Below are 18,403 nucleotides of genomic sequence, written 5' to 3'. Positions count from 1 at the left end.
AAAAGCATGTTTTTTGAAGGCACTGAAACTGTCATTACACGTCATGCATGTAAGCATTGCAAATGTGGCGACATATTTGTCTTCTTTTCTCCCACTATTTCATTTGACTTTCAAAAGCACCAACAGCCCACCGAGCGCCTTCTCGTAGCTTGCGGCGCTAACACTCATTAAATTTGATTCAGAGCATAGTTTTGACGTCATTATATTACAGCAACTTGTAACCTGGTGACGCAGTCACGAATATTTATAGTAAGCTCTGCAGGAGCCTGATAACGATCCTGAACACTTGAAATAAGGTGTGTTGGAGGAGGAAAATATCTAAAACTGGCCCTCGAGGACCGGAATTTGATACCTGTGTTCTAAGGTTTCTATATGATCATTACAAAAACAGTCATTTTGCTATAGTAGCTTTAGCAGAATGGGTTGCTTAGAATAAGCTATCTTTCTGACAACTTAAATACTTTAGTGCATTCTTTTAATAAACTGTGCCTGTTAAAGATAACGTAGTCTTTATGTGGACCTTCTAATGTAGATTTTTGTAAGTACGCGCACCGCCATTTGTGCAGAAATCTTTCGTGTATTTGTACCTAATGCTGTTGCCGTAGTTAGCGGTCGGACGTCTACTATCGGAAACAGCACTGCGAAACGTGGGACACACTTCTGTCTGTTGCTTTCAAGATAAAATTGAAACCCAAAACACTTCAAGTTCAGCGTCAAACACTTTCACTTCTTTTTTTTTTGTGACCACGTATAGGCTTTAAAAAAAGACCGTGAATAGTAATTTTTAAAAATAAAAATGTATCGTAAGGCTTTAAAAATGACCATGTACAGTAAGGCAAATAAGCACTTTGGGAAAGTTTATTGTTCAGCCATAAAAACAAAATTCACGTAAACAAAGTCAGCAGCTTACCGACACTGGGTGGGAAAATGAAAGAATGGAATATGAACCCTGTGGGCTTGCTGTTGATTGGCTCTCCTTGTTGACCGCAGACACGGACAAACAGCAACTTTGATTTGTAAACATGTGACATTACCCCAGGATATTGATGTCACAAACACTTATATCTTAAGAAAGAATGCCAGGAAAAAGTTGTGAGTGGCCCTGAAGGTGGACTGTTCAGTCGCGTTATTATGCAGGAAGCAGATCAGGCAGCAGGTCAGGGTCACATCGTTCTAGCACCACACTCGTGTCCAAAAACACAACAAAAACAATGGTGTCAAACGCGGTTCAGATTCAGTGGCAGTGACTTAATTTGGAGTATTGGGGGGAAAAATGTCAACTATTGGACAAGCAGCTAATGAGGATTGACAACGCTGTGTTCAAGGTCCAAGTCAACATGGGATTTTTTGCAGTGTAACCGCAGTCCGAGTGGCTGTCATACGCTTGACAGACCGCTTGCGAGGGACATTGACTACGTGAATCTGCAAAGTAGTTTTGATGGATGACTGTCACTTTGGGGACATACGTAATTTCAACGCTGACACAAAACGGAAGTTGAGCGCAAAATCCGAATGGATCATTATGACCTGCGGGACAAAAGCAACAAAAAGTGTTGGGGAGCAGTCCAAGCAGAAGTTGCTGGCAAGTCATGGACTGATCTCCAATAAATAAGGACGTTCGCCATACAATCGGCAGAAAGGCATTGGAGAATGATGCACCACATAAGTTAGGTTAGCATTTTTTTTTTTTTTTTTTTTAAACGAGCTTCTAGCCATACCTTTTTTAAAAAAAAAGGCCTCATGGCGTCATCGGGTAAACTACTGCACTGTACTATTAGCAGCTCGGTTCAACTAATAGGCATGTGTGACATACATTTAGCCTCCTTATTAAGGATATGGATTAAATGCTGAAAACTGCATTCAGGTCATTTGGTTTTCATTGGGTTAAAAAATTCTTAACTTTCATTTTTAAATTAAAAACTCAAGTTTGTTTGCCAGAGTTTTGTCGCTCACTCGACGCCACTAGAGTTCACTGTCAAGAAATGTATTTTCTGGCTAGACGCCACAATGCTAAAAAGGTAAAATGTTGCTGAGGTGTTGGACGACACCATTAAACGCTTCGAGTGCCGTGCGCCACAACAACTCGAGCCTGACGGTGCCAACTTTGGTCCCTGAAAGTTTGAGAAAACGAATGTCGCCCCCCCCCGCACCTTTAACAGAACAAAAAGGCGCTACAAATCTTCCTGAAATGTTTTTCAGACAAGCTGACGGTCATCCTGATGATAGTTGGTGTGTGCGTGCGCGTGTTGCCGTCTGTGTGTGTGTCTCAGGCGATCTCCATCTCGCGCTCAATGCCGACGTACTTGAGAGCGTCCGCTTGGCTGTACCTGAAAGACCAAATGCAACAATCCTTCACTAGCTGAAATAAACAAATAAAATCAGTATTGCGTTTTAGCAAATTTCACATTGGCGTCATTTGGGTCGTCACACCTGTAGTCAAAGAAGAGCTCCTCCCCGGTCTGAATGGCGCGCTTGGCGAAGATGCCGATCCTGTGGTCGCCGTTCACCATCATGACTGAGGACACGAGCAATGTGGTAACACACGTGAATGACGTGTCGGACACTCGGCTACGATGACTTGGAACTGATCCGTTGGGATGAGTTTGGACTGATGTCATGGGGCTTTGTTGGGGTCCACGTGTTGGGATGGGCGACTACTCGGATGATTGCGATGGACAAAAACGTGGACCATTGTTATCCGAATTAAAAGCTCAGCTCAGAGGCTTGAATCAGGTGATTTGGACAATTTGAGGTCTCTTTAGAATTAATCAATTATCAAAACAGTTGTCGATTTGTTTAAACGTCTATAAGATGTCAGTGTATCGATCAATTTGAAACGACCCATTTCTCATCATTTGGCATCCCCGGTAATGACTCAGCGTGTTGCCGCATGATGGGCGTGCGTGTGTGCGAGGTGCGTTCTGACCTTTGGCGTAGCAGTTTGGGTTGACGGAGTGGTTGGCGAATCGAATCTTGTTGCCTTTGCGGGTGGCGTCAACAACAAAGTCTGATGTGGGAGCACAAGGAAAAAGAACAGACTGCCGCCGTCAGCCAAAGGCGAGGACGGATCCCCGTGCGTCACGTGACTTTCTTACCGTTGTTGAGGTTGAAGAGGAAGCTGCACATGTATTTGTCATACACTTTGCCTCTGCGGTCCGCTTCATCCTGGGAGATGATCTGAAAAGCATGTGCTAGCATGTTAGCATTTTCGCACAACCGCTCAGACGGGCGTTCCTACCTCGCCGCAGTACTCCGAGATGAACTCGTTCTTCTGGACTGGCTCCTTGATGAAGATGCCCCAACCCGCCACGTCGGACGGCGCCAGCAGGAGGTGCTGGATGGGAAGGAGGACATGCACGCTAAGAACACACAATCGGGAATGATAAAAGCTTGAACCCGGTGCGGCTCACCTTCTTGGCGCCCCTCTGGATGGAGCAGTTCTTGCAAGAGACGTTCTTGCTGTCCCAGTGCTCGGCGGCGCCGCAGGTGAGGCAAAGGTCGGGATCGCACTCCCTGACGGCCAGGTAGCACGGACACTGCTTGGTGTTACACTGAGCTTTGCACCGGCAACCCGGGAATCGGTTCTGGCCTGCAAAGGCATCCGGGAACGCCACGGTCACCGAGTGACGCAGCCAACGTGTCATGCTCACGCGACTTTGTTGTTCTTACACTCTGAGCTGCACTGGCAGAATTTCTCACAGAAGTTCTGGGCGGTGACGCACGGACAAGACGAGTCGCAGGGTTGTCTGGGGTGGTCGCACGGCTGGTAGTTGTACACGTGATTGGACGAACCGTCTGCGGGGGTCGGGGCCAGACAATGAGCTCATCACTCGGCGATTTTGGCACGGGGCTGAACGCTGACCTTTCTTGAGCTGGATTTTCCTACAGTGCGTGGCCCAAAGTCGATGCTTGCGCTTCTTCTTCCTAGGGGGAGTGTCCTCATCTTCGGCGGGAGCGCGCGCGATATTACTCGACTCTTTCACCCGGAACTCGTATACCTGACAAAACGTCCGCTGTCAACAAAAGTGGACGCCAGGAGTCGACCGTCCGAAGGGCTTCCCTTCCAACGAGCGTGCGGCGCTCACCTGGCGACACGTCTTGGTTCCGATGAGTCTGGCGATGGCGCAGTAGTTGTCGTAGTAGGTGCCGATGAGTACCCGGAAGAGCGATGCGTCGGCGCCGCTCCACTCCAGCGACTCAGCGGGAAGGTGGAGCTTGAGCTTGACGGGTGTCTGACAGCGAGAGTTGCCCTCTGCAACGCACACAGCAGGCTGGCACCAATCGTGCAAAAGGCTCCTTCACGCGCTACGTGAGATATTTAATGTGACCCGAGCTGCTGCCGCTGTTGTCGTCCTTCTTGTCGTCGTCGTCGTCGTCTTTGCCGCCCTCGCGTTCGCTGTCCGTGTCTTTGGTCTCCGAGGAGAGGGCGGTGGGCGTCCCGGGCCGGCTGTTGGCCAGACGTCCGCGGCGACGCCCAGTCGTGCGCTTGGAAGGCGTCTTGGCGCGCTCCGCCGCACCCAGTCCGCTGGCGTACTCGCTTGCCACGCCGTCCTGAAACGCGGCCTCCGGTGAGTGGGGGGGGGGCTAAACTAAAAAAATTGCCAGAGGGCCTTGTTGGTCGATGCGCTCACCTGCAGCAGGTGCATGTAACAGTCCGCGCCGCAAGGCTTGTTGTCCTCCAGGTTCTCCAGATTCTTGCGTTTGTACGTGTTGGGTGTGGCGTGGAACGCTGGAGGAGGCCAAAGCGCACTTAAGTCCATTTTGCACTGCTCTCAACCTGACTCAAGTATTTATGCCTCAACTAGACTTGAGAAGAGCTCTGGTGAGGACTTAGGGAGCGGAAGGCGGGCGGGTGGACGGACACTCACGATGAAGGAAGCAGTCGTACTTGAAGCAGCGTCTGCAGAAGAGCGTGTGGAACGAGTGCAGGCTCTGCTCGCGTTGCACCGAGCGAGCGTTGGGACCATCGATGTTGGGCGTGCATTCGGGAGGCAACGCGCCGGGAAGCTGCTGCTGCGTTAACTCCTTGTACCTGACACGCAATAGCAACGTGATGGGAGTCCTTCAAAACCCTGTTCTCAGAATTGCTTGATGAACTTGGTTTTAGCATCGAGTAAATTAACACTGAAGAATTTACGAGGGGCTCTTGCATCCTTAAGACTGAATATTTTGTCTACAATGAATTATTGTGCACCAGTTTCCAATGTTCATACTTCTCTTTCAGCTCTTCTGTGGAACCTTTGTCGGGGAACATGGCGGAGATGGCTTCAAAGATCTTGTCCGACGGAAACTTCTTGCTGCCAATGTCGTCGGCTCGGCCTGAAGCACACGCGCAGTTAGGACGATTTTCTAGTGCGCTACCTTGCGCGTGAGCCATTCACCCTCATTGGTGTGCGCGTGGTCCGGGTGCTCGCAGGTGGCGTCCATCTTCTCCATCTTGAAGTCGTGCTCTTCCTCCTCGTCCTCCTCGTTGTCGCTGTACTGAGCCAATGAGCTGACCAACTCCACAAAGATCTCGTCATTGATGAAGCCGCACTCTGCAAAGCCCACAAACACCTGTCAAGCTTTCCACTTCCCGCACGGAGCACCAGTGTGCCCACCTCTGTCTCCGTGGACTTTTCCGTCGTAGTTCTTGATAAGCTCCTCAATGAAGGTGCCGTCCTGGTCCAGTATCTCGTCCCCCATGTAGGGAATGTTATATAGCACCGTCTCATCCTCCACCTGACAGCCAACAGACACTTTTTTTTTCAAAACCATTGGAAGAGCGAGTGCTTGGAAAACTGGCTTCAAAATGTGACCAGGACATCCCTACGCATAGCCCAAACATTTTTGAGAGAACTGTCAAAGAGAGACGAGGATGCAGTTTGCTGACCATGAAGTTCTGCTGCAGTGGCGACCACGAGTACATGACAGGGATGGAGGCCACGGCATTGAGGGTCTTCAGGGGGATGACCTGGCGGGGGAACTCTGAGAAGCTGCTGTCCACTGTGCACTGCACACCAGCAACGAGAAAGCAACACTTTAGGACCAGACTCAGCTAGATGTCACAACGTCCTCTGAAAGGCGTCACTATTAAACATCTGAATGATCTTTCCCATGGGATGAAAACAGTAATTGAACCAGAGCAAGTTTGTGTATTTACTGCACTGCCAACTTAAAATGATGTCCTGTTTTTGGAGATAGGCATGGAAATCATCTACTTAAAAAGGAATGGATGATTAAAGATAACGGTCAGTTCGAGACCTCGTTCCAACATTGGTACTGTAACTGGTCTCTGGCGAGCCGCTGACCTCTCGTGTGCCTCTGAGCGAGCCGACAGACGTCATGATGTGGACGGGCTGGATACACTGGGTCTTCCACTCCTGGTTTAAGATGTCAGTGCGCGCCAGGATCTTCTGGCGGTTGCTGTTGAACATGCTCTGAAAAAGATTCGAGCAGAACATGGGTGGGCGTGGATGAACGGACACTACGCTGCCAGTCAGGAGATGAGATTTGAGGGGCGGACGACGAGGCACACGCACCTTGACCTCGTCAGCCCGCCTGAAGCGCTTGAGCTGGCGCAGCCTCATGTACTCAGACTTGACTCTCCTCTTCCAGCGGGCGGGTCCTTTCTCAGAACGCTTGCCAGTCAGCACCATGATCACGCTGCGGGTGGATGCAGGGTGGAGAGTCACAAACAGGCTTTTTGTTTGTCAGCTGGTGTGAAAGAAAGGTATGCAATGACTAGACGGCCGCAATCGGATTCCACAGAACAAAGGTTCAGAAGTGCATGTTAGGATCAGGAAGTCAATTAACAGATGTTTGGATGCAGCAATTCAGCTTTATATGCATAAAGCTTTATGCAGCAGTTACACTAAAAAGATGGCAAACAAATATATGAAAACGATTTAATTTGCACATATCGAGATGATGATAAATTAATCCATATATCTTGATCTGCCACGAACAGGTTGTTGGCAATGTTATGCACAATAATGACCGACTATCCCAAGAAAGAAGTTTGTCAAGTTTTGACAATTGAGAAGAACGGCAACCACTCTTGAGTGGGCAGAAAAAGCTCACTTCGCTGGCACGACACCCGGCTGGGCTGGCTAGCTAGCTCTTGTCAAGTTCCCCAAGACATAAAAACAAAACAAAAAAAACGCTCCAGTCGAAAGGTCAGACGGGCGTCCGAATGGAGAGCCTCGGACTTGCCTGTAAGCTGGGCACCGTCTTCATTCAAGAGCGCGCCGTAAATCGGCGACCAAGTCGTCCTTTCTGGTTTCTTTGTGTGCCGAGCAGCTGCTAGCAGCGCGCTAGCTCGGCGGCTAGCGAAGTTATCCGAGGAAGAGGCGGAAGAAGAACGCGGCTTTCACTTCGGCGGGACTAGTGACCTGTTTTCATAACAGTGCGCCGTCTGTCGCCCTATATTTGATTTGACAATGCGCTTTACAGTTTCTACTCGACAATCCAATCCGGCTGTCAAGCGTCGCCGTTCGTTACCTCTGCGCGGACCATTGACATCTTTCTGTTCTCGCAACAGCAGCGGCGGATTCAAGAGGCGCCAAACGCTTGTGCCAATCGGAGCCGTCGACATTCACTGATTCGAATATCACGTAACACGATTGGACGTTTCTAGCAGGATGTGAGCCAATAGGAGCTCAGCTCACGACAGTCTGGGGGGCCTGCGGCGGGGAACATGTGAACGGCTTCCCATTGTTCCCTCCAAGACAAACCCAAACACCCGAAAAATATAAAGTAACAAAAGCTCGTTGCAATGACAAACTTTAAAAAACAACGATTCGCCGTCGGTGGCATCTGTCATTTGTCGGACTCAAGTTCCAGCGATAAATCTTTTCAAGTTGTAATCTTTGTTAAATGACATAATTGTTTTATTAAGAGGACATTTGACATTTGATAATATTGTTTGGGTTGTTACCTTCGATTGCATCCCGTCAAACGATTTGATTAGTGATCACATGAGGGTCGCCAAGTTCGTCTAACCCCACCCCAGATGACATCTATTGGCTGTTACAATGTTGCGTTCAGGTGCGCAGGAAATGTACAAACTGCTCCCGTTTTCAAATCGCACCCAGCAACACATTTAGTCTTTGCGTCAATCGCTCTTTCAATTAAAACTGATCAATAATCTTAGTTTAACACCCCAAAAAAATGACTTCATAATTGTAGCTGTCGGTTCAAAAGAAAATGAATAATTTGGTTGATAGATCTGGAGGCAGTTATCCTGATCCTTTATTTAGTTCAGTGGTTCTTAACCTTTTTCCTTGTTCGCACCCCATTCAATTCACCAACCAGTTCTCGCACCCCTAACCCTAAATAATTATTATAATAATTGGTTTACTTTACAGCTATAAGGTTTAATTAGCATTATCCCTAATGCCAATTAACACAATGACTTCTTGATTTACTGAATTTTTCACTTTTTTCGGTTACCCCACCATTATCCCCGAAAAATGGTAAATTTCCCCCAGGGTATCCTCGCACCCCCTAGGAAGCATTCTCGCACCCCCGGTTAAGAACCACCGATTTAGTTAAAAATAACGCAAGCCAGAATACGGTTTTGTTTTCTCCACGTTGTGTTTATTCAGATGGACCTTTATTGCATTACATTGTTAAATAAGATAGAATGTCTGCTTTTACAATGAAAGAAAAAGTCACCTTTTAAATATGACAAAAGCTGCTGAACGGAACATTCGGTGGTGGCAGGGAAAAAATTAAAAAGTCACAAAGACGACAGCACACGGGAACGCGCTGTGTGTGACTCGGCCAGTCGGGATGCAGCCTGCGAAGAAGGAGCGGCGGCGGTCAAGAGCACGGAAAGGCGGCGAGCAAAAATGGCGACAGAAGGAGCGGCTCACGTTAAATGTCATGCGCTTGCTGCTTTTCGATCTTGGTTTTCAAGTGTTCCTTGTACGCCAGGATGTCGCGCTTCCACTTGGTGATGGTCTGCTTCTCACACACCCAGATTTCCTGGGCCACCTGCAACAAGCAAGAACAATATAATATATAATGCATGAGTAGAAAGTTTTTAAAAGACGGACTGGCGGCGGAGCACGCACCTGCTGGATGAGCCTGAAGTCGTGGCTGACGAGCATAACGCCGCCATCATAGTCATTGATGGCCTCAGCCAGCGCGTCGATGGTCTCGATGTCCAGGTGGTTGGTGGGCTCGTCCAGGAAGAGCATGTGCGGGTTCTGCCAGGCCAGCCAGGCGAAGCACACGCGGCACTTCTGCCCGTCCGACAGGTTGCGGATGGGGCTCACCTGAGGGGAGATTTGAGGTCAGCCTGTGCGCCGCAAGGCCGGAACATCGCCCCTGGCCAGAGTCGCACCTGCTGCTTCCCCGTCAGCCCATAGCGGCCGATGATCTTCCTCATCTCCTCCTTCTCCTTGATCTCGGGGAAACACTTCATCATGTATTCCAAGGGCGACAGGTCCAGTTCCAGTTGCTCAGTCAGGTGCTACCGAAATTGCAAAAACACAAAAGATCACCCCTGCCCCAAACACACAAACAGGCTTTGCCACCTTCTTCCTACCTGGTGATACCTGCCAATCTTGACGTGAGAATGTTTGCGGATCATGCCGTCTGTGGGTAGCAGCTGCAAAGAAATTAATTTGGAAGAACCCAATGCATTATTCTTATTATTAGTATGACATATTCTAGATCCTAACTTCTCTTTTTGGTCAAGTGTTCAACAATTATGTTTAAACATCAATTTAAAGACAATTCATATTTGATATATTCACCAATACATTTCCAGGAACACAAAGTAATGTAGTCAAATGTTTTGGTTGTGTTGATATTGATTTTTAAAAGGCGTCGGGTAAGCGAATATGTGAAGGGTGAGGCTGACCTCTCCCATGAGCAGCTTGAGCAGAGTGGACTTGCCGGCACCGTTGGGCCCCACAAGCGCCACGCGGGTGTCCAAGTCGATACCGAACTCCAAGTTCTTGTATATGTGCGGCTGCAGGGGCGGCGGAAAACAACCAGCGTATGAGAGCGGCCGTACAAGAGGGCGGCGGTTAGGGTAGCTCCAAGTGCATCCTCACCGTGTTGTCACTGTACTTGAAGCTCACGTTCTGAACCATGATAACAGGAGGAGGGATCTTCCCACAGGGAGGAAAATAAAATGACAGCGTCTGCAAATAATGTGAAAATGGAATGCACATTTATTCCAAACTGCCACTGTGGAAGATTCGACTCCAATGTGTCCAATCCAAAGTCAGCAGACGCAAATCAACTCGTGTTACCTTGTCATTGACAACTTTTTCAGTCAGGCCCGAGGCCACCATCTTCTGCAGCGTCTTCTCTTTGCTCTGCGCCTGTCGGGCCAGCTTGGCCGAGCCGTGACCGAACCGGGCGATGTAGTTCTGAGGGAGAGGGACTCGATTCATTCAAGGGGGAAAAAACAAACTAACAAAAAGCTGATGAGCAGCAAGCTCAGTTTACCTTCATGTGAGTAATCTGGTCTTGCTCCCAGTTGAAGCGCTTCATCTGGTTCTCCTCCAGCTCCTCTCTAGTCTTCACGTACTGGTCATAGTTACCCTGCGGCAATTCATGTTTGCACGTGACACCACTTTTCGGGGACATGCAAAATGCATGCAGGTTTCCTCAGGCTGTGCGGCTGGCTCACCGTGTAGTACTTTAGTTTCCTCTGATGCAGGTGGATGATGTTGGTGCACACGCCGTTCAGGAAGTCTTGCGAGTGTGAGATGAGCACCAGGATGCGTTTGAAGCTGACGGAGGCGGACAGGGCGTCAGTTTGACGGCGCCGACGCCAGCGTGCCGCCTTACGAAGCGCAACTTACGATTTGAGCTCCTCCTCCAACCACACGCAGGCGTCCAGGTCCAAGTGGTTGGTGGGCTCGTCCAGCAGCAACATGAAAGGTTTGATGAAGAGGGCTCTGTGGCATGCACAAAACGGAGACAGGCCTTGAGTACTTGCGCTTCATTGTAAGGAGGCAGAACATGCAGGAGGACTTGCATAATTTCAATTATCGCAATTTCAGTTATGAATTCTCGCGGGGTTTCCGATCAGCAGTGCTTTGGAAGTGCTGCGCGTTGTTGACCTGGCAAGGGCGACGCGCATCCTCCAGCCTCCACTGAAGTCCTTCAGTTTCTTCTGCTGCATGGCAGCACTGAAGCCCAAACCGTGGAGGATCCGCGAGGCTCGCACCTCCGCCTTGTCGGCGTCCAGCTCCTCCAGACGCTCGTACAGCTCCATCAACTTCTCGCACTCAGCTGAGGGAAGACACACGAGTAAAAAGGAAGTCGAGGTGAGGCAGCTGCCACCCTCCGCGTACAGTCTTGGTGCGCCAGCCGCTCTGCCTCCTTCTCCAGCATGATCCTCTGCTCGTCCACTTCCATGACGCAATGCAGCGCCGTCTTCTCGCTGGGAGCCATCTCCCTGGTCAAGTGGTAGATATCGATGTGCTCTGGAATGGGGATCTCCCGATGGCCGATGGCCGACAGCAGCATGGACTTCCCTAGAGGACAAATTGCGGAAGAAGCGGGGTTTAATGCTAGCCTTCAGCGAGGGAGATAGCGCGGCCGCCTCGCTGCTCACCTGTGCCATTGAGACCGATGAGGCCGTAGCGCCGGCCCGAGTTGAGCTCCAGGCTGGTGTCCGCCAGCAGCTCCTGGCCGTGGAAGGTGAGCGACAGGCTGCTGATGTGCACGTCGGTACTATTTGGGTGCGAGGCCAGCACGCCCGTCACGGCACGCGCCTCTGTCTTGGCCAGCTCAAACTCGTCCAGCTCTTTGGTCAAAGCGTCCATGCCTGTGCCACATGACCGTCAGCACCTTTCAACATATTTGGCAACGGTCTGCCCACGACTTTCTTACCATTACCGACGGCACCGTTGGGTTGGTCATCCACTTGCTCGCCTTCGCCGTTTATCTCGTCAGGTTTCTTGGTGCGCTGCCGAGCCTTGGCGGCCTCCTTCTTCTTCGCCGCCTTCTTTTTGGCTAAATCCGAAGGCATGGCTGTGCTATTTTGCTGCGCCGCAAAACAACATATCAAAGACAGCTCAACTATCTTGACCACTATTGTCTTTGCGTTGATAACTTTTTAAATTATATTCTGGGGTACAATAATACTTAAATGATTGGAAACGTCTCGAAATGATTTGCGTGATAATGCGGCTCTCGTGTAAATCAGTTCACCTTTGGAATTTTTGTTGTCAAGGGAACGTCACCACCTCGTCAGGAGGATTTAAGCCTCTAAACAACGCAAGCCTGTCACTATGTTGGTAATTGAAAGGAGAGGGCTGAGCCTTCCGTCAAAAAACAAACAAAAAAAAACCGTACGCCGAGTCCATGTCCCACCTGCTGGCACGTTGTTCTCCCAATGCTAGCCCGTGTAGCCGGTTAGCTTAGCATCACGCTGCTCATGCTTACCGGCGCCACAACAGAGGCGACATTACTCGAAGGGGCTTAACTTTGGGCAACAGAGCTGATGTCGTTACATTGGAAATCCGATAAGGAAAGAACTCTTGACCCTTTTAGTGTTGTCCCCGAATCTAAGTTAAGGCTCGCCGCCATAGAAAGGCCTGAAGCAGCGTAATGACGCAAGGCCCAGCGAACCGGCTCCAAATGAAACCAATTCAGCGCTTTGCGATCCCCTCGTTTGCCTAAGAAGCCAGTTTTCTGTTCGTAATGTCGGCAGCGGTTGCGTGGCGGATGCCGAGTGTGTTTTCTTACCTTTCTTTACGTTTTCGTGGGCTGAGCACACCGACTTCGCGTGTCCACTTTGCCGGCTGGAAGAAGCCGCTACACGGACCGCCAGACACACCAAATATGGTCAAAAGGGCGGCGCCCACTCAACGTTTCCGCCCCTTTCTCGCGGGGCTGCAGCAAAGAAAAAAAAAAAAAAATCAACGTTAAATAATAATTGTGTCTGCAATATATATATTTATAAATTATATTCATACTGTATAATTTGCATAGATGATACTTCTATACAACGACGTTCCGTGGCTGGCCAAGCCGGCAAGTGAGCGACGATGCAGAGATGAAGAGGAGCACAGAAGAAGTGGCTGGAAGTCTTGAGCGTGGCAGCAAAAAAAAATGAGGAACTGAAAAGTGCGAACGAAACATCGATGATGCCGTTTGACGCCGCTTACCGCCACGCTACGATGGGATATTCATTAATTTAGCAAGGAAACAAACGAGAGTCTTTGGTTGGACAGTTAGCGATGCTGCTAGCCCGCTAGCCTGTGACGTCCGTGACTTTCTGGGCCGAAACGTTGCTTATGTGGCGTATATTTGTAGAACTATTTTGGTGTGAAATGTCGACGGTAGATGATGACAGATAACGACAAATTAAGATGAGTAGTGGTTATCGCTTATTACCGCTTGTATGAGTGTTATAAACGGCGACTGTGGCACGGATGCGCGTCAGTGTTGATCGTCTTAAATCCTAATTGGTTTTTTTTTTTTTTTTTTTTGCTGGGCCAAATTAAGTTGCAAAGGATACGTGGAACCTTGGCCCAATGGAGCGAGTGTTGGAGCTCACTGGCTCCATTGTATCTCACGTCATTTAGATTACGTGGTGTGACTACGATTTTTTCTCCGCTGAACCAAACAAGACGACGAAGACGAAGAGAAAAAAAAATGCGAATTTCGTCCTTCTTGGCCGTGTTCCGGCCCGCTTTACCCCTGATCCTCGGGGTGTCTCTGGGGTGCACCCTGAGCCTGCTGATGGTGTCGTGGACGCAGGGGGACGCGGAGGACGGCTGCGGGAAAGAGTTGGCCAACGGTGGGAAGCTTTACCTGGGTAGGGGCAACGCTCAGAGGGATGCAAGGGACGATGCAAGAGCAGGGGAAGGCGGCGAGGACGACTTCCAGCCGCGCATTGTCCCCTATCACAAGGACCCCAACCAGCAGCACAAGAAAGTCCTGAGGTAGGCACATGTTCTTTTTGACACCAGCAGCTGGGCTCTGGCATCACATGACGTCAAACTTGTGAGATTACGTCACTTTAAGAGCACTGGCATGTTATGACATCCGCCTCACAATTTTTGAGAGTTGTGGTTCACATCCCAGTTGTCACGTTCTTGCGTGCTGCAGGCATCCTGGGAGAATTTCCTGTTGAAAGATTTCCAACAATTTAAAGTTCAAAAAGTTGTTGGTTAATTTGAAATTGTTGCGTTTCAACATGCATATTAAGTTGGTTGAGGAGTAGCACCTAAACCAGGGGTGTCAAAGTCGGTTTTTTTCGCGGGCCGCATTGTAGTCATAGCTTCTTTCGGAGGGCCATTATAGAATAGAATAGAATAGAATATATCTTTATTGTCATTGTCACACATGTACAACGAAATTTAAAAAGTGCCAACCGATCAGTGCATGAAAATAAAAAAATAAATAGAATAAAAAGATTTTAAAAAAATGACTGTCAACCCAAATAAATGTATGAGCACCTCATATTATATACAGTAAAAGCTCCAAAACAAACTGACAAATAACTCGTTTTCAAATCAGACGAGTAAAAACTGGACAAATATTTAAAAAAAAAAAAAGAAATTATTAAAAGTGAAGACAATTTGCAATTCTAGTAATGACACGAATTTGATGCACAATTTGTCTTCGCGGGCCACATAAAATGATATGGTGGGCCGTATCTGGCCCCCGGGCCTTGAGTTTGACACCTGTGACCTAAACAATGACTTGCTGTCTCCAAGCGTTATCGTCCTAAACAACGTTGGGAAAAAAAAGTCTTGAGTGCGATTGTTTCTTGGCTTTCGCAGAACTCGTTACATCCACACGGAGCTGGGCATCCGCGAGCGCCTCCTGGTGGCCGTGCTGACGTCGCGCGCCACCCTCAACACGCTGGCGGTGGCAGTGAACCGCACAGTGGCGCACCACTTTCCGCGCACCTTCTTCTTCACGGGCCTGCGCAGCGCCAAGGCGCCGCACGGCATGGCGGTGGTGGCGCACGGTGACGACCGGCCCGTCTGGCTCATGTACGAGACGGTGCGCCACTTGCACCGGCAGCACGGCGCCGACTACGACTGGTTCCTGCTGGCCCAGGACGACACCTACATGCAGGCGGAGCGGCTGATGGGGCTGGTGGGCCACCTGAGCGCCGGCCAGGACCTGTACATAGGCCGCGCCGAGGAGTTCATCGGCGGCGAGGAGAAGGCACGCTACTGCCACGGCGGCTACGGCTACCTACTGTCGCGCAGCCTGCTGGCGCGCTTGCAACCGCACTTGGACGCCTGCCGCAACGATATCCTCAGCGTCAGGCCCGACGAGTGGCTGGGCCGCTGCATCATTGACTACCTGGGACTCAGCTGCTCGGAGGTCCACCAGGTGATCGTTCGCCAACCTCCTGCTGTCAACAGAAACAGACTTCATTGGACGAGGCAAGGCTGCTACTCCTGTCACGGGAAGGTTCTAACTTCTTCGCTTGTCCCTGTAGGAGATGACCTACCGCTACTTCGAGCTGGGCAAGAACGCAGATCCGGAGCGCGAGGACAGCCCTGGGTTCAAGCTCGCCTTCACCGTGCATCCCGTGTCGGAGCCCAACCTCATGTACCGACTGCACAAGCGCTTCAGCCAAATCGAGCTGGACGGGACCTACGCGCAGATCCAGGAGCTGCAGGTTAGCACACCCATTTCATCTCCAAAACTATCAAATGGGTCTCGACGATGTGTGGATTTTGTCGCTCTCTATCTACTTAGACGCAGATCAGCAACCTGAGCGAGTTGACGCCAGAGGGCGCGGCGGGCGCCACCTGGCCGGTGGGCATCAACGCGCCATTCAAGCCCCGCACGCGCTTCGAGGTGCTCAACTGGGACTACTTCAGTGAGGAGCACATCCACGCCTGCGCCGACGGCGCGCCCAAGTGCGAGCTGCGTGGCGCCGACCGCGCCGACGTGGCTGGGGTGCTGGAGGCGGCGCTGGAGCGGCTCAACGCCCGCTACCAGCCGCGGCTGCGCTTCCTCAAGCGCCGCCTTCTCAACGGCTACCGCCGCTTCGACCCCACCCGCGGCATGGAGTATGTGCTGGACCTGGCGCTGGAGGCGTACACTCAGAAGGGCCGCAGCCGGGTCATTGCCAAGCGGGTGCAGCTGCTGCGCCCGCTCAGCGCTGTGGAGATCATCCCCATGCCCTACGTGACAGAGGCCACGCGGGTGCAGCTGATCCTGCCCGTCACGGCGCAGGAGAGTCGGCAGGTGGCCGCCTTCCTGGACACCTACGCCGCCAACGCGCTGGACACCCGTGACAATGCGCTCCTCACCGTGCTCTTTGTCTACGACCCCTTCGAGGCGCAGCGCGTCAGCCGCGAGGACGTCTTCGCTGGCGCCAAGGCGGCCGTGGGCCAGACCGAGAAGCGCTACCGCGACGTCAAGATCCCGTGGATCAGCGTCAAGACCGAGGTGCCGTCGCAGGTCAAGCTGATGGACGTCATCTCCAAGAAGCACCCGGTGGACACGCTCTTCTTCCTGGCCAGCGTGTGGACAGAGGTCAACGGCGACTTCCTCAACCGCTGCCGCATGAACGCCATCAGCAGCTGGCAGGTCTTCTTCCCCGTGCACTTCCAGGAGTTCAGCCCGGCCGTGGCGCCGCGGCCGTCCGTCGCCTCCGCCGACCCACTCCGGGACGGCCGCTTCGACCGACGCGTCTTCGACGAGGCCTGCTTCTACAACTCCGACTACATGAGCACGCGGGCCAAGATGGCGGCCGAGGCGCTGGACAACGAGGAGCTGCTGGAGAGCATGGACGTGTACGACGTCTTTGTGCGCTACTCGGGCCTGCACGTCTTCCGGGCCGTGGAACCGGCGCTGGTGCAGAAGTACGCGGCACGCCAGTGCAACCCACGCTTGAGCGAGGACATCTACCACAGGTGCGTGCTCAGCAACCTGGAGGGACTGGGCTCCCGCTCACACCTCGCCGCTGCGCTCTTCCAGCACGAGCAGGCCAACAGCACCTAGACTGTCACCTTCACGCTCCATTGCTATGGCGACGACACCGTTAACCTCCTATCTTGTCAAGCCCAAAGAAAGAGTGCGATTACCCTACTTTGTTGTGCTTACTTGTTTCCACAATGGCACTCCCTATATTTAAGTGTTGAAGAACTTTTTTTTTTTAACCATTTCAAACTTTGAAGGCAAATTTGGTCAAATTTGTCATCTATACTTTGAAATTCAGCACCTGTGCTGTTATTACCTGGTTTGTTTAGAGAAACTAAATTTGTTCTTTAAAAAGTTCCAATTTCACACTCCAGATTCTATTATTTAAATGACAAGTAAAGCATTTTGTTGCTTGTTCCATTTTTGTAGAAAGACAATGAATGAAATACTTGAACAGTTTTGCATTTGTGGCTTCATTTGAAAATGAAGGCTCGTCAAATTTGATTTTGATGTCAAATTCGGAACATAAACATGTCACTCCAATGATGTTAGCAGCTTGAAGTAAAGTGTGTTCCTGTGCTCCTCGACTAAATGTTCTTGTTCTTTGCTAGGTGAAAGGCTCACTTGACTGCAAGCTGTGTGAAAGTTGGCTCTTGTTTTTTTTTTTTTTTTGCGCTGCCCCTAGAAAGTGGTCCCGCAACCTCAGCACAAAGCAAAGCTTGTGCCGGTGACACGCTGCCTGGATTCCTGCTTGCCTTTCGAGGAAATGTCACCCGTGCGTCCTTTGGCAGATTGTAAATGATTCATTATTATTAATATAAATATCATTATTGAATCCATTCAAATAAGACAAACGCAAACAAAAGGATACTGAAGGCGCATTGTGGTTTTTACAAACTTTGGCAAGCGCTTATTTATTTACATCCAGTCCATCACACAAGGTCACAGTTGTTGTCCCTTTTGCTCCTTTTTCTGTCAGGACATTTTTTTAAGTGTTCAACACAAGTGAAAAGCTGCCTTGCTCGCTTGAGAAAAAAAAAACATGCACGGAGCGAGCGGACACGTTTGAAAACTTTCTGCCAGGAGCCGCTGAGTCTTCTCCTCCCCACGCGGGGGCGCTAATCATCAGCTGTATGACTACTAGGGAAAAAAAACCTACAAGACAACTAAAGGTAATGTGTTGTTTTTGTTATTATAATTCTGATCTAAGTAAGAAAAATACAGCTAGACTGTTTTGCTGGTAGCTCATTAGATTATTTTTGGCAACAAAAAAAAAAACTTACAGGAGGCTTTTTTATTTTTACAACGTGAGGGCCACACTGAAATTATGACACCAGCAGAATAAAGTGGGATTTTGTTTATCTATGGAGAATAAAGTTGTATTTTGACAAGAGTAAAGATGGTATTTTTTGATTAAAACAGTTGATTCTTTTGAGATTTTTAAGACAAAATGTTGTCCATTATGCATTATTATTGTAAATATTTTCAAGATTCTTTAGACTAACATAAGTAGTATCCATTCCAGGATAAGAATTTGCAATCGTAT

At 49.9% G+C, this 18,403-nt stretch overlaps 3 protein-coding genes across 5 annotated transcripts; 1 reads left to right on the top strand and 2 right to left on the bottom strand.

The window, feature by feature from the left end:
- Positions 1-838: 838 nt before the first annotated feature.
- Positions 839-7,537, bottom strand: ezh2 (enhancer of zeste 2 polycomb repressive complex 2 subunit). Of its 3 annotated transcripts, none has more exons than XM_037279889.1 (19): positions 7,195-7,537; positions 6,522-6,696; positions 6,291-6,419; positions 5,873-5,992; positions 5,601-5,721; positions 5,382-5,537; positions 5,214-5,319; positions 4,869-5,032; positions 4,632-4,729; positions 4,329-4,551; positions 4,086-4,252; positions 3,863-3,998; positions 3,670-3,795; positions 3,411-3,589; positions 3,239-3,334; positions 3,096-3,177; positions 2,927-3,007; positions 2,431-2,515; positions 839-2,327 (listed from the first exon to the last, which is right to left on the bottom strand). In XM_037279889.1, the coding sequence occupies exons 2-19, from the start codon at positions 6,636-6,638 to the stop codon at positions 2,267-2,269; spliced, it is 2,247 nt and encodes a 748-aa protein (XP_037135784.1). In that variant the 5' UTR covers positions 6,639-6,696; positions 7,195-7,537; the 3' UTR covers positions 839-2,266. The 3 variants fall into 3 exon arrangements, with proteins under 3 accessions (XP_037135784.1, XP_037135783.1, XP_037135785.1); XM_037279888.1 differs by having other exon boundaries at positions 6,522-6,645; XM_037279890.1 differs by lacking the exons at positions 6,522-6,696; positions 7,195-7,537 and having other exon boundaries at positions 6,244-6,358.
- Positions 7,538-8,553: 1,016 nt separating this feature from the next.
- Positions 8,554-12,849, bottom strand: LOC119139385 (ATP-binding cassette sub-family F member 2). The gene is made up of 16 exons (XM_037279990.1): positions 12,703-12,849; positions 11,845-11,998; positions 11,567-11,779; positions 11,304-11,486; positions 11,070-11,241; positions 10,809-10,904; positions 10,634-10,736; positions 10,450-10,545; positions 10,251-10,370; positions 10,050-10,139; positions 9,854-9,964; positions 9,536-9,598; positions 9,332-9,460; positions 9,060-9,263; positions 8,859-8,979; positions 8,554-8,782 (listed from the first exon to the last, which is right to left on the bottom strand). The coding sequence occupies exons 2-15, from the start codon at positions 11,981-11,983 to the stop codon at positions 8,860-8,862; spliced, it is 1,839 nt and encodes a 612-aa protein (XP_037135885.1). The 5' UTR covers positions 11,984-11,998; positions 12,703-12,849; the 3' UTR covers positions 8,554-8,782; position 8,859.
- Positions 12,850-12,875: 26 nt separating this feature from the next.
- chpf2 (chondroitin polymerizing factor 2) lies at positions 12,876-17,929 on the top strand. The gene is made up of 4 exons (XM_037279988.1): positions 12,876-13,904; positions 14,748-15,312; positions 15,422-15,604; positions 15,685-17,929. Exons 1-4 carry the CDS (start codon positions 13,615-13,617, stop codon positions 16,936-16,938), a joined length of 2,292 nt encoding a protein of 763 aa, XP_037135883.1. The 5' UTR covers positions 12,876-13,614; the 3' UTR covers positions 16,939-17,929.
- Positions 17,930-18,403: the final 474 nt, after the last annotated feature.

Source organism: Syngnathus acus, chromosome 20 (genome assembly GCF_901709675.1).
Source record: "Syngnathus acus chromosome 20, fSynAcu1.2, whole genome shotgun sequence".
NCBI lineage: Eukaryota > Metazoa > Chordata > Actinopteri > Syngnathiformes > Syngnathidae > Syngnathus > Syngnathus acus.
The sequence above is the reverse complement of the archived record's forward strand: the minus strand, read 5'-3'. Positions and strand labels throughout refer to the sequence as shown.